The 12,406-nt window shown below is 37.2% G+C and overlaps 1 protein-coding gene across 3 annotated transcripts in view; it reads left to right on the top strand.

Annotated features, from left to right (window-relative positions):
- The window catches only part of NKAIN2 (sodium/potassium transporting ATPase interacting 2), a 1,179,899-nt gene that overhangs the window by 1,004,108 nt on the left and 163,385 nt on the right, over nucleotides 1–12,406 (top strand). For all 3 annotated transcript variants that reach the window (XM_086317023.1, XM_086317022.1, XM_086317025.1), the window contains one exon: nucleotides 5,520–5,720. In XM_086317023.1, the coding sequence (XP_086173149.1) occupies nucleotides 5,520–5,720 (201 nt within the window). The remainder of the gene's footprint in view (nucleotides 1–5,519; nucleotides 5,721–12,406) is intronic.

The following is a 12,406-nucleotide window of genomic DNA, read 5'->3' as shown; positions in this document are numbered from 1 at the left end:
TGAATACATATAACCCCATCAGAAACAACTTTATAAGCCTAATAACAGCTTTCATGCAACACATCAGACCCTGCTATTTTGAAAAATGACATGACCATAATGAGGTCCTTTAATCTGAACTTTTTGAAGAGTTACTAAGAGAGATGAATAAATATACTGATAGAAATTTCTGTCACTATACTGATCTGAACATGTAATTATTAAAGTCTTTTTAGATTAAAAAAATTTTTTTGAATCTTACAATTCTGAACCTATCTTATATGTTTTTCAGTGTGAATCCATAGAAAATTTGGTTGTATGGATTGGTTACGATTTTATGCCTTATTCTGTGCTATCAAGACTCATTCTTTGTCTCAAAAGTCCTTATAACTTTGAACACAAAATTACAAAGCATATGGCAGTTGAATAATCTATCAATTATGCATGGAACAGCAGTTCACACCTCAGGAATTTCTGTTGCACTTAAAGGGACTTCAAGGGGGCCTTTCTATTGTCTATTTTACAAGCAGGAATTTATATTTTGTGATTAAAATAATGCACACAAACACAGAGACCTTTTGTTTAAATGGTCTCTGTTTAATTACATGAAAATGAATAAGAATATAAGCTAATTCTAGAAACTATCCAATTAATGATTGTTGGTTGAATATATGCACTTACATTTCATCCTGAAACTCCACCAAATAATACTAAAGAATAAAAAAAATGATGAACACACAGTAAAAAGAGAATGGACAAGAAGTGTCCACAGTTTGGGGAAGACAGAAAGTAGAGGATTAGCAAGTGACTTAGGAAAATGGAAAAACCTAAAACTTATGATCATGCAGTGGGTTCCAGTGTGCAAGGAACCCTTTGGAAAGTCAGGATTTAGAAGGAGGAGGAGTATGTGAGGTCCAGGATTGAAAATGGGAAGAACTGAATGATCTGTTCAAGAGGAAATTAGATTGCCCCAAGGCTCTTCCTTTAGTCTACGCAACCATACTTCTCCTCTGCATAGGTTACGCCTTTGAAGCACAGGTTGCTATCTCGCAGACGATAGCCCACCAGGCTCCTCCGTCCATGAGATTTTCCAGGCGAGAATACTGGAGGTACAAGCTAAGTTTCTGAATACATGAGCATTAAATCAAAGGCTGTATAGTGAAAAAAAGTCTGCATATTATGTAGCAAAACCATCAGCTCCTCTCCATTCAACCCAGGAAGGCTGTGCTCTGGTGTGTAGCCATAGGTAAACTGGAAGACCCAGAACAAAGTTATACCAATCTCTACAAACGGAGCACTTGGAAGGCGGTGCCCAGTAATCATGTGTGAAAGACACCAGCTGATTAGCCCACTGATGCATGACAAAATGCCAATCAAGTTTTAGTTTCTCTTTGGTATGAACTTTTACGAGAGAGTTCTAAGGAACAGCTCAAATAGGAAAGTCAGAAAAAAATAAACATAATAGAAAATCTTAAGGGTCTTCCCACTGGCTCTTCCCTCTGCTTGGAATGCTCGTCCCATACCTGCTCTCTTTACTCCTACACTTCATTCAGAGCCCTGTGCAAATACAAAATAACGAGATATCTTTTCTTACCAATGTATGTAATATTGCATTACACTCCCCCCCAGCACCCAATTCTTTGTTACTCTATTTCTTTACTTAAGTTTATATTTCTGCATATATTAATCATCACATACATATTTTCATACATTTATGTATTTGTTATCCATTTCACCCACTGAAAAATTAACACTCATGAAGGTAGGAACATTGCCTAGGGCACATGATAGATCCTTAATAGTTACTGTTAATATTATTTATTTATCTGATTACTTATTTAGTAAAAATAAGTAACTTTGATAAATCTAAAACAATGTAGGAAACACAATTTAAAAGATTAAGAATGCAGAAGATAAGAAAAGTTATAGCCAGGAAACAATTCAACAATATTAACTATGCTGCTGCTGCTAAGTTGCTTCAGTCGTGTCCAACTCTGTGTGACCCCATTGATGGAAGCCCACCAAGCTCCCCCGTCCCTGGGACTCTCCAGGCAAGAGTACTGGAGTGGGTTGCCATTTCCTTCTCCAATGCGTGAAAGTGAAAAGTGAAAGGGAAGAGGCTCAGTCGTGTCTGACTCTTAGCGACCCCATGGACTGCAGCCTACCAGGCTCCGCCGTCCACAGGATTTTCCAGGCAAGAGTACTGGAGTGGGGTGCCATTGCCTTCTCTGAATATTAACTATATAAAAACAATAATTGGAGAAGAATTAGCTCTTGAAAGTTCAAAGTATTAAAAATTAAAGATATAGTTCCATAAGTTTGGGAATACTTGGTAAAGAAAATCTCCAAGAAACTAAAGAGAAATGTAAGATATGAACAATAGGAGAGAAAAAATAAGAACGTAAGAGATCAATCCTGGAAGACAGATAGGAATTTGTCTGAAAGGAATTTCATGCAGTAACAGAAAAAGTCGAGGGGAGGGAACCACTAAAGGTATAATGTAGGTTGACTTCTAGAATGAAAGTAAATGGCTCTTGGATGGAAAGACCCTCCAGATGCTCTACAAACAAAGTGCAAAAGAAACCCATCAAGATACTGTCTTACTGAAGTTCAGGATTTGAAGCTAAAATTTTTTTTATATCAATAAACCTTAAAAATATAACATGGAACCAAAATATATGAGAGTACATAAACAATTTAAAACCTAAAAAACCTTCATTTTATATTATTAATAAATATGTAAATATTCAGTGAAACTACAAAAAACTTTCATGAGAATAATAACACTAAAATCAAGATAGTAATTATCTGTGGAGAGAGAGGGAAATCATATTTAGGAAGACCTCAGATGAGGCATCATTTATATGTATAAAATTTTATTTAAAATGTCTTAAAGCAAATATAAGATTTAATGAAACTGAGTGGTGGGTATAATGGTTTTTCAGACTATCTTCTACACTTTTTGATGTTTTTGAACTATTTCACTTTTTGAAACAAAAAGACAAAAGAACAAAAGAGTGAAAACAGGTTACATAAAAAAATTTCAGGGAAAAAAATGACATCAGATTTATTAACTGTAATAACAGAAACTAGAACATAATGGAGAAATGTCCACACAGTTCGGAGAGAAAATGATTTTCAACAAAAAAGAATACATCCAGCCAAAATATCAGTCAATTAATATAAAATTAAGGTAAAAAACACTTCAGACTTAGTCACTCACCTATTCTTAAAAAAAGCTAGTGAATTATGTACTTTGTGAAATGGGAGCAAATTAAGGAAGAGAAAGGTATGAGAGCTGTTAAGAAAAAAATTCACTGGACGCTTGTTAAACATGGCAAGACAAATTTTATTTTCATTGCTACAGTAGAGAAGAGAGACTTCAGTACAGAGCTGAACTCCATGTCTACAAGATTGATTGATAATCTAGATGAAACAGACTGAAACAGACACATTTCTCTAAAGTCACAAACTACCAAAAGTCACACAAGAAGAAACAGGCCTATGTCCATTAAATATACTGAATATAAATATGTATATTCAATATTTATATCAATTAATAACTTTTCAAAACAGAAAGCCCCAGGCCCAGAGGGGTTCACTGGCGAATTCTACCAAGCATTTAAGAATAAATTATCTCAGTTTTCTGCAGTCTGTTCTGGAAGATAGAAGCAAATGGAAAACTTCCTAACTGATTTTATGAGTTGGTGTTAATCTAATGCCAAAGCCACATAACCACATTACAGAAAATTACATATCAATACCTATTACAAATATAGATGCAAATATCCTCAACAAAATGTTTTCAAACAAAATTCAACAATGTACAAAAATAACTACACAACACAACCAAGTGGGATTTATACTAGACTGATTCACCATCAAAAATCAACTAATGCAATAAAAACCAGACTCTTTGACCACCTAACAGGTAGCTCCAGTCATAGGCTTTATTTTGAAGTTCATCTTGCCTGAGTCAGAAACTAATCTGTTGTATCTCCCAGGATCCAAGGACATTTTGAAGCCTTTCTCAATAGTCTTGAAGAAAAGAGAAATTATCCCCTTCCCTACCACCACTCTATGGAGATGATGAGACTCATAACATAGCTCAGACTATAGTCTATAGGGTCACAGAGAGTCGGACATGACTGAAGCGACTTAGCACATTAAAAGAATACTCTTTCCCCTCCCCAAATTCCCTGATCAGTTATGTTCAACGCTTTCATAAGTTCAGTTTAAGTGGACATATCTTAATATTTTCTATTAAGCACTTCATTTTGGAATGAGAGTAGCTGGCATCTATGATTATCTTGCAGCTTTATCACTGAAACAAATAATTCCCTTTCCACCACTGAACCTCTCTGTTAGAAATCATCTTCCCTCATGACTTGTTAAATACTAAGATGTATCTGATGTATTTCTTCTAACCATTCTCTTCCTGGAAAACAACATTTGTCCCTGTGCTACTGGTAGCTCCACATTTGTGTATGTGATTTCAAGCTCTGTAGCTCAGACACTACCTTCATTCCATTTGTAGCTGCACATCCCCTAACAGGCTGTACCTCATCTAAAGTTGTTGACTTAACTATCTTCACCCTTCAATAATTTGCTAATGACATTTTCTAAGAAATATTATGACCAATTTTATAGTGGAAGTGGGCAAGATCGAAAAGATCCTGATTTTCTAAAATAATAATGGAGGGGCAAGCTATACTGTTTTATTAAGTAAAGGTCTTACATATTTTACCACTAACCACAATATTATGTTAAATTTTGCCAAACTGATGTATAGTTTTAACATTTAAAATGTGCAATGCGAGTTAGTCACTTCAGTCGTGTCCAACTCTCTGTGACCACATGGACTATAACCTGCCAGGCTCTTCTGTCCATGGAACTCTCCAGGCAAGAATACTGGAGCGGAGAGCCGTTCTCTTCTCCAGGAGATCTTCCCAACCCAGGGATCAAACCAGGATCTCCTGCATTTGCAGGCAGATTCTTTACAGTCTGAGTCATCAGGTAAGCCCCTTAAAAAATGTACAAAAGGTAAATATTTTAAGGGAGAGGAAAATAGCACTTTTAAGATGAACTTCAGTTGACAAAATAGTTAAAACCACTCCCTTTGTAATATTTACAAGTTCTAAAAGCTAAGATTCTTCAGTATAACAATGTAAGTCTGACAGTTTTACTAATAATACTCTTATTTATATTATTGTAGTCAGGCAAACCTTCATAAATGAAATTAACAGACACATATTTTCCAGGTGGAACTTTGGCTTTAGATGCTGCTTTTCTTTCTATAAAATGAAAACACACTCCAGTGTTCCTGCCTGGAAAATTCCATGGACAGAGGAGCCTGGCAGGCTACAGTCCATGGGGTCTCGAACTGGACACGACTGAGCACACTCGCTCTTTGTGCATATAAAATACAGCAAGGGGAGGGGGAAAAACACATTTCAAAATGGGAAACTCTAAAGCACGTCAGTCCAAATAAGCTAACATTTGTGAAGTAATTCTCATCCTTATAAATTGCCTTCTTGCAGGAAACAGACCTTATCCTGACTTTTAATATTTCAATGCACCGATCTTGGTGGATGGAGAATGGACCAGGATGTACGGTGACATCAGTGACTCCTGCCCCAGACTGGGCCCCAGAAGACCATCGCTACATCACGGTCTCAGGGTGTTTTCTGGAGTACCAGTACATAGAAGTGGCTCATAGTTCCCTCCAGATTGTCCTCGCAGTAAGTGTTGACAGCCAACCACTCCTCCTAGTGTTTCCCGAACTGTTTTATTTCTGTGTATACTCAGCACACGCAGTTGGAACCTGTAGGTAGAAGGTGCCTGTGTGCTTTTTCCTAATCACTGCCACTTTTAACAGGGATTTGTCAGGTTAAACCAGGCTATGTCGTGGACTGAGTGATTCTTTCTGGGTATGCTGCTAATTCTGGGAATTCCCTTCTCCCTTAAAATCTTCTTCTTAGATTTCCCCCAGGTACCATCCATCATCTTTTATCACCGTCTCTCTTTTTCAAAACAATTCAGCTTTTCTATGAATTCTACTTCTAGATGATCACACTCCTATTTTTCATAGTATTCTGCCAATAAATAATGCTCCCTCTACAGGAAGAAAGTTGGAGCTATAAATAATTCCTTTGCTTTTGTATATTTATAGAACACATTTGTATAATATATTACTATGTTATATAAAACATTATTTTACATTATATTCCTATGATAAAGAGATAAATACCTTCCTTTCGTGAGAACTTTCGCTAATGCTAAATGTGTAATTTTGTGGGATTCATAAAGGCAACTTTATTATACATGTCTCCACTTATTACAGATCATGTATGCAGATCTATGTGTATTTTCTTAGACTCTATATAGATCTTCAGTTGAGGTGCACTGTCTTAATCTTTAACAACAAATAATACAAGTAGAATCTTCTTTTTACCTTTCTTTAGTTAATTACTTTGAGAATGACAGTAACTCACAATTCTTAAATAACAGGACATAAAATATTCTGGGTAGAATGGTACCAGCTGGTTCATATAAAACTCTTCAGGAATTTCAAAAGAAAGTACATGAGTGTGTGTATTAGATTATATAACTAATATATATAGTTATTATATTTTTTAATGAGGAATATATATGAACATGCATATACATATATAATTATATACTATATATGTTGTGCTATGAACACTTCCCAAGTTTCTGTGACTAAAAACCACAAAGGTTTATTCTTATGGGTGAGCAAGAAGGTTTACCAATCACTGGTCGCTAAGGAAACAAGGCTAGGAGCACAGCCACCATCTCAGTCATCATGGTTGCCACGCCAGATGGCAGGAAGAGATCTGAAGTGTCTACATTGGCACAAAAATCCTCCTACTTGAGAGAGGAAGCTCACTGCTCGTAGTTCATTGTCCAGAACTAGATACAGATTCCTACCCAATCACAATTCAGCCAGAAAGGAGGAAGAACTGTAAATATTTGAGAAGCAGCATAAATTATTTCCACAATATTTGAATTACGTTCTTGGCTAAAGCACTGAGTGATCTCCCTTGAATGTGTCCAACCTGAAGCACTTCTTAATTAAAAAAAAAAAAAAAGCTTCTATGATAGTTTTAAATTCTATAACTGTTCATTTTTATTATATTTAAGTAAAGTGAGATTTGATGGAATGAAACTAGTCATTTCATTATGTAAAATTCATTTAGGTGAAGCATTCATTCTCATATGGGAAAAGTAAAATATTTCTGGTATTTAGTGACAGATAAAATGTCTTCCTACATGTTAGAGAGGAATTTTAGAGAAAATGTTCCTTCCCTGAAACTCCCTTTTTATCTTTTTTTTAAACTGTATCCATAATTTTTGGAAAACTTCCAAATATCATCAAGAATGATGTAAACATATAGTCTGTGTGCATGGATAGTTAAATATATGACTATTTTAGAGAGTTATTTGAATGAATGTGTGTATGAATAAACTATACTCGCAGATTTATTAAACTGCCCTGAAATTCTGGTTCACAGATAATTTGCTGAGGAAATACATTTGGACATGGAAGCATGTGTTAAGGCTGACATACTGCCCAAAGAAAAAAAATATTTTTACATAAGTAAAAATCATCTGTAAAGGCAAAGTGGCTAGAGTGTAGAGAAGATGGATGGAGTGTCTCTAAGAGCAGATGCGACCAATATATCAAGCTGCTGGTTCTCCATCCTCCTGTCTACACGTCCCCCAGCTGACTGGAGCAATAGTTTGAGCAGGTCATCACAGGATGTGGCATCTTCACCTCTGCCCTTTCCACCTGCTCTTCCTTCTGGGGTAGTTCTTTTGCTATGCTGCCTGGATCACCTGAGAGAGTAAGTCAGCAGCCCAAGCCAGTTTCTTTGGAAAAGTTTCCACACACTTTCTGTCTTTGGGTTTGTTATGGCCTAACCAGCCTTGGGCTGAAAGCATCTGCTATATAGAAAACCTAGCCCATCTTAACTGGTGTTTTAGAATGCAAACCAAAACAGGGCTGATCTTGAACAATTTGCTCTGCCCAGTTAGCAGAAGCCTTCCAACTAAATGTTCCTACAGTCATTCTGATTACTTCTTTTGCCGTGTTTAAGGCATCCTGCATGCAGTCCATGGGGTTGCGAAGAGTCGGACACGACTTAGTGACCGAACAACAACAAGGGATGAAAACAGTGGCTTGAATCTCTGCTTCTCCCCTTCTCCTGTTCCTCAAATCATCTTCCTGACAATCCAATGTTTAGTTCGGTCCAGTCCAGTGAACGCTTCCTGAGTGATGCTCCCTGCTGGCATCTAGAGAAACAAATGACCTTGAGGCTGTCAAGGTCAGAAATGGGCATGGTTCCTCAGGGTACACACCCAGGGCAGACAGACACACTTTGGGAATGTGGTACAGAGAATACGTTTGTGGCATTTATGGCATCATCTTGGCTTCTTAGTTCCGTCCTGCTTTTTGTGAAGTCGGCTAAACTCCCACACTTCTCTTTCACCTGTCTTTGAAGCTACCCTCTCTTCCAGGATATCCGGCTTAGATCTGTTTTCATAAATGGCTGCTGTTCCAGCAACGGCTCTTGATTAACTCCAAATCTCTCCAGCTCTTTTTCTCCACCTTCACTCAGCCTCTCTTTCACAGATTCCTAACCCCTGGCACGCCTGTCACCCCATTGTTCGGTTTCCTGCCAATCAACTCCTAGCTGATTTTGAAATTAGCATTCACAAAGCCCACATTTGCATTGCACATTCATAAGATATCTCCCATCTCCAGCCAAAGGAAGAAGAGTATAATATCCACATAATTGGGAAGAGAGGCTGTTAATCACACAGCCTCCAGCCGAGCAGAAAGGACTGCCACAGCATCATAATGATCAGCCAGGTGTGAGGTTTCCAGCGTTCTCCTTCTCCAGCAGCATTTTCTTCTAGTTAGGATCAGATATCACGTACAAAGGGAATACAGGTGTGCACAGTTTTAATAAAATCCAAATTTTTTTTTAAACTGCACCTACAAAATAGATAAAATAAATACATATGGAAAGAGCCCAGGAGGAGCCGAACTAAAGAGATGATGCTGTTTACATTACAACACAATGAACCTGATTTCTTCAGAAAATGTGACAATAACTGTATGGTTTACAAAATGCATTTATGGGAATTTAATCTTTTGATTTGTATAACTGTCCTGGGAGGGCAGCAGGACAGACTCAAAGCCTTTCCCAAGATTTCTTAGCTAGTACATGTGGAGGGCAGACATGCTAATCTAAGTTTTTCTCAGTACCAAGTATAGGAAAACAGACTTAAAACCAGCATGCCAGCATCAGCTGATGGGTAGCAGATTCATGAAACCCCAGAATTCAGACTTCTCTTCAGTAGCAAAGAATGCCACTATTAATTAGCTATGTCTTCCATGGGTGAGGGGAAGGGAGGTATATATACCTCATCTGTATTTGGTTTTGTTCAGTCACCAAGTCATTTCTGACTCTTCATAACCCCATGGACTGCAGCATGCAACGGTTCCCTGTCCCTCACCATCTTCCAGAGTTTGCCCAAGTTCATGGCCATTGAATCAGTGATGCCATCCAACCAGCTCATCTTCTGCTGCCCTCTTCTCCTTCTGCCTTCAATCTTAGGCAGCTCAGGGTCTTTTCCAAAGAGTCAGTTTTTAGCATCACATGGTCAAAGTATTGGAGCTTCAGCATTCAGCATTAGTCCTTCCAAAGAATATTCAGGGTTGATTTCCTTTAGGACTGACTGGTTGATCTCCTTGCTTTCCAAGGGACTCTCAAGAGTCTTCTCCAGCACCACAGTTCAAAAGCATCAATTCTCTGGCACTCTGCCTTCTTTATTGTCCAGTTCTTACATCTGCACATGACTACTGGAAAGACCATAGCCTTGACTACATGGACCTTTGTCGGCAAAGTGATGTCTTTGCTTTTTAACACACTGTCTAGGTTTGTCATAGCTTTCCTGCCAAGAAGTAATCGCCTTCTAATTTCCTGGCTACAGTCACCATTCACAGTGATTTTAGAGCCCAAGAAGAGGAAATCTGTGACTGCTTCCACCTTTTCCCCTTCTATTTGTATTACACACACACCTCACTTCCTGTAACCAACACAATGAAAAGGGAGTAGTTTTACAAAGAAAGGTAAATAAATGAACCACTAAGGGAAACTTTTATCATAATAACTGAAGTAACTTTTTATTTTGAAACATATTCAGATAATTCATTGGAAGACAAAATCCCTTTCTTCTCTAGCTACCTCCAAAGGACCAATATCTCTAAATTTAACATGAAGTTCTCCAACCAAAATTGCTAGGCTTTGTTTTCCTTTATTTCTTTTACTTCTGACACACTTCTAAGCAAGTTGACTATTAATTTTTTAAGAGACCAGTAGAGGATATTGGTAAAAACATAAATAAGCTTACTATTTCCCACAGCCATTAAAACTGGTTTAGAAACTGTCTACAAATTAGCAGGGAAGTCACAGAAAACTTTGTAAAAGGTTCCTGTACACAGTTCATAGCTAAAAAAAAATAGGTTCAATGCCAAGTTTATCCTTCAGTTACATCTATTCTCTATAAAACTTTGTAGAGTGCTTGAAATGATGGAAATAATTGTTCAACATACCATGGTGAAACAAATTTTGAAGGTAAAATATGTGCCTTTCAAATGGATAGAGTTTGGAGAAGGCAATGGCAACCCACTCCAGTGTTCCTGCCTGGAGAATCCCAGGGACGGGGGGCCTGATGGGCTGCCGTCTATGGGGTCACACGTGAATTGGATACGACTGAAGCGACTTAGCAGCAGCAGCAACAGATGTTTCCAATTGTTTCCAGTTAATGATATACATTTGCTATCTGGATTGCTAGGATTTGCCTAGGAATAACACTGGTGAAGAAATTTGCAAAATTCTAAATGCAAACTTTATCCAAGTTGACCTGGGGTTGTTCTGGTAATGGCACATGTTGTTTCTCTGAATGTTGCTGAAGTGTGTGGTGCATATATGAGAGTAAAGGGCCTTATTGCTCATGCTGTTTTTTCCCCTGTAATCTGGAAACACATCCATGGAAGCTTGATTTTCAAAGATTTGGATTCTGATTTTCACTTATCCTTGGACATTGCTATTAAAATGGCAAATATTAAATCTAAGTTGTTAACTTGCACCATCTCAAAGAAGTGAGTGGTAAAAATGGTGTGAGCAGATGATACTCAGCTATTGTTGTATTCAGAAGTGCAAGGATGACATTTGAAATATTTGAGCTGAAAAATTAAGACAGTGTTTTTAAGACAAAATGTAAGTTTGATCTGGTATGTCTGTTATGCAATGAAAAATGATTTGGCCATTTACGTTACTGAAATTGTCATTTTGCAAAAACTAATTAGCCAAACCTGTAGCTCCATAATTTTGTGTGTGTGTGTGTGTATCTATTTTCACTCTCAACAAATGTTACAGTTTGGACAGTGAGTTACACAAAGCCCTATCTAGAGATAAAAAGATTCCTAAACGATCTTTGACAGAGAAAACTTTAAGATTTTCAAAAACACTAGTGTTAACAGCGGTGCTTTGCACAGTCTGCTTTTAAACTTACTGATTTTGAAAGAGTTAACAAACATTTTAACTTTCACAGCTGTAAAGTAGTAGCACCTGGTCAACTCCAAATGTTTAGGAAGTAAATACGGAGCTCTGTCTTGCAATCTATATCTGGAAATCTCCCTCTCCACCTCTATCCCCCAATCTAGGGACCCAGGAGAATGGCACAGTGATTCAGCATTTCTAAGGCATTCATTAAAATGTGCTTGAGTGCAATGAAATCAGGGGAGAAAAAAAGGTGCAAAACACACAGATATTAAAATCAAAACTTTTTTTATAAAAGCAAAAATAAGGAAATTGTATACTTTCTCTCTTACTGAAGCACTTGGAAAGCTGCTGAATTGACATGCATCTCCCATCACTATGTTAGGTAAGTCAGCCAAAGATCTAGCAGAAAGCATATGGAACACTGTTTGTCAACGAGTTCGAGAGAAGCTTCAAAACAGAAGCACAGGGGAAATCACAGGACACAACCTGTAGCTCCATAATTTGATTCAAATACACTTGAGGCACATACTTTTCATGGACAAAAATATTGTATCAACAAATATATTGAAATTAAATATTTCCCACAAGTTTTATATACATCAGATTAATCTAGGTGCCTTTATGAGAAAGAGTTATAAGTATAATTGTTGTTTATTTTATCTTGGTGGTGTTCTTTGTATACCTCCCAGAAATTGCTGCTGCAAATCAAGAACTTTCCAATTCTTTGCTTCCATTAAAACTGAAGGAAAACCTCATAGACTTACAATTGGTAGATTACTTGAAATAATTCTTATGATAGGTAAATATGTAAATGTGGCACCCAATTTCAA

This window comes from Bos grunniens, chromosome 9, assembly GCF_055505025.1.
Source record: "Bos grunniens cultivar Pamir isolate PY7600 chromosome 9, Bosgru_T2T1.0, whole genome shotgun sequence".
Taxonomy (NCBI): Eukaryota; Metazoa; Chordata; class Mammalia; order Artiodactyla; family Bovidae; genus Bos; species Bos grunniens.
This window is presented reverse-complemented; position numbering and strand designations above follow the sequence as displayed.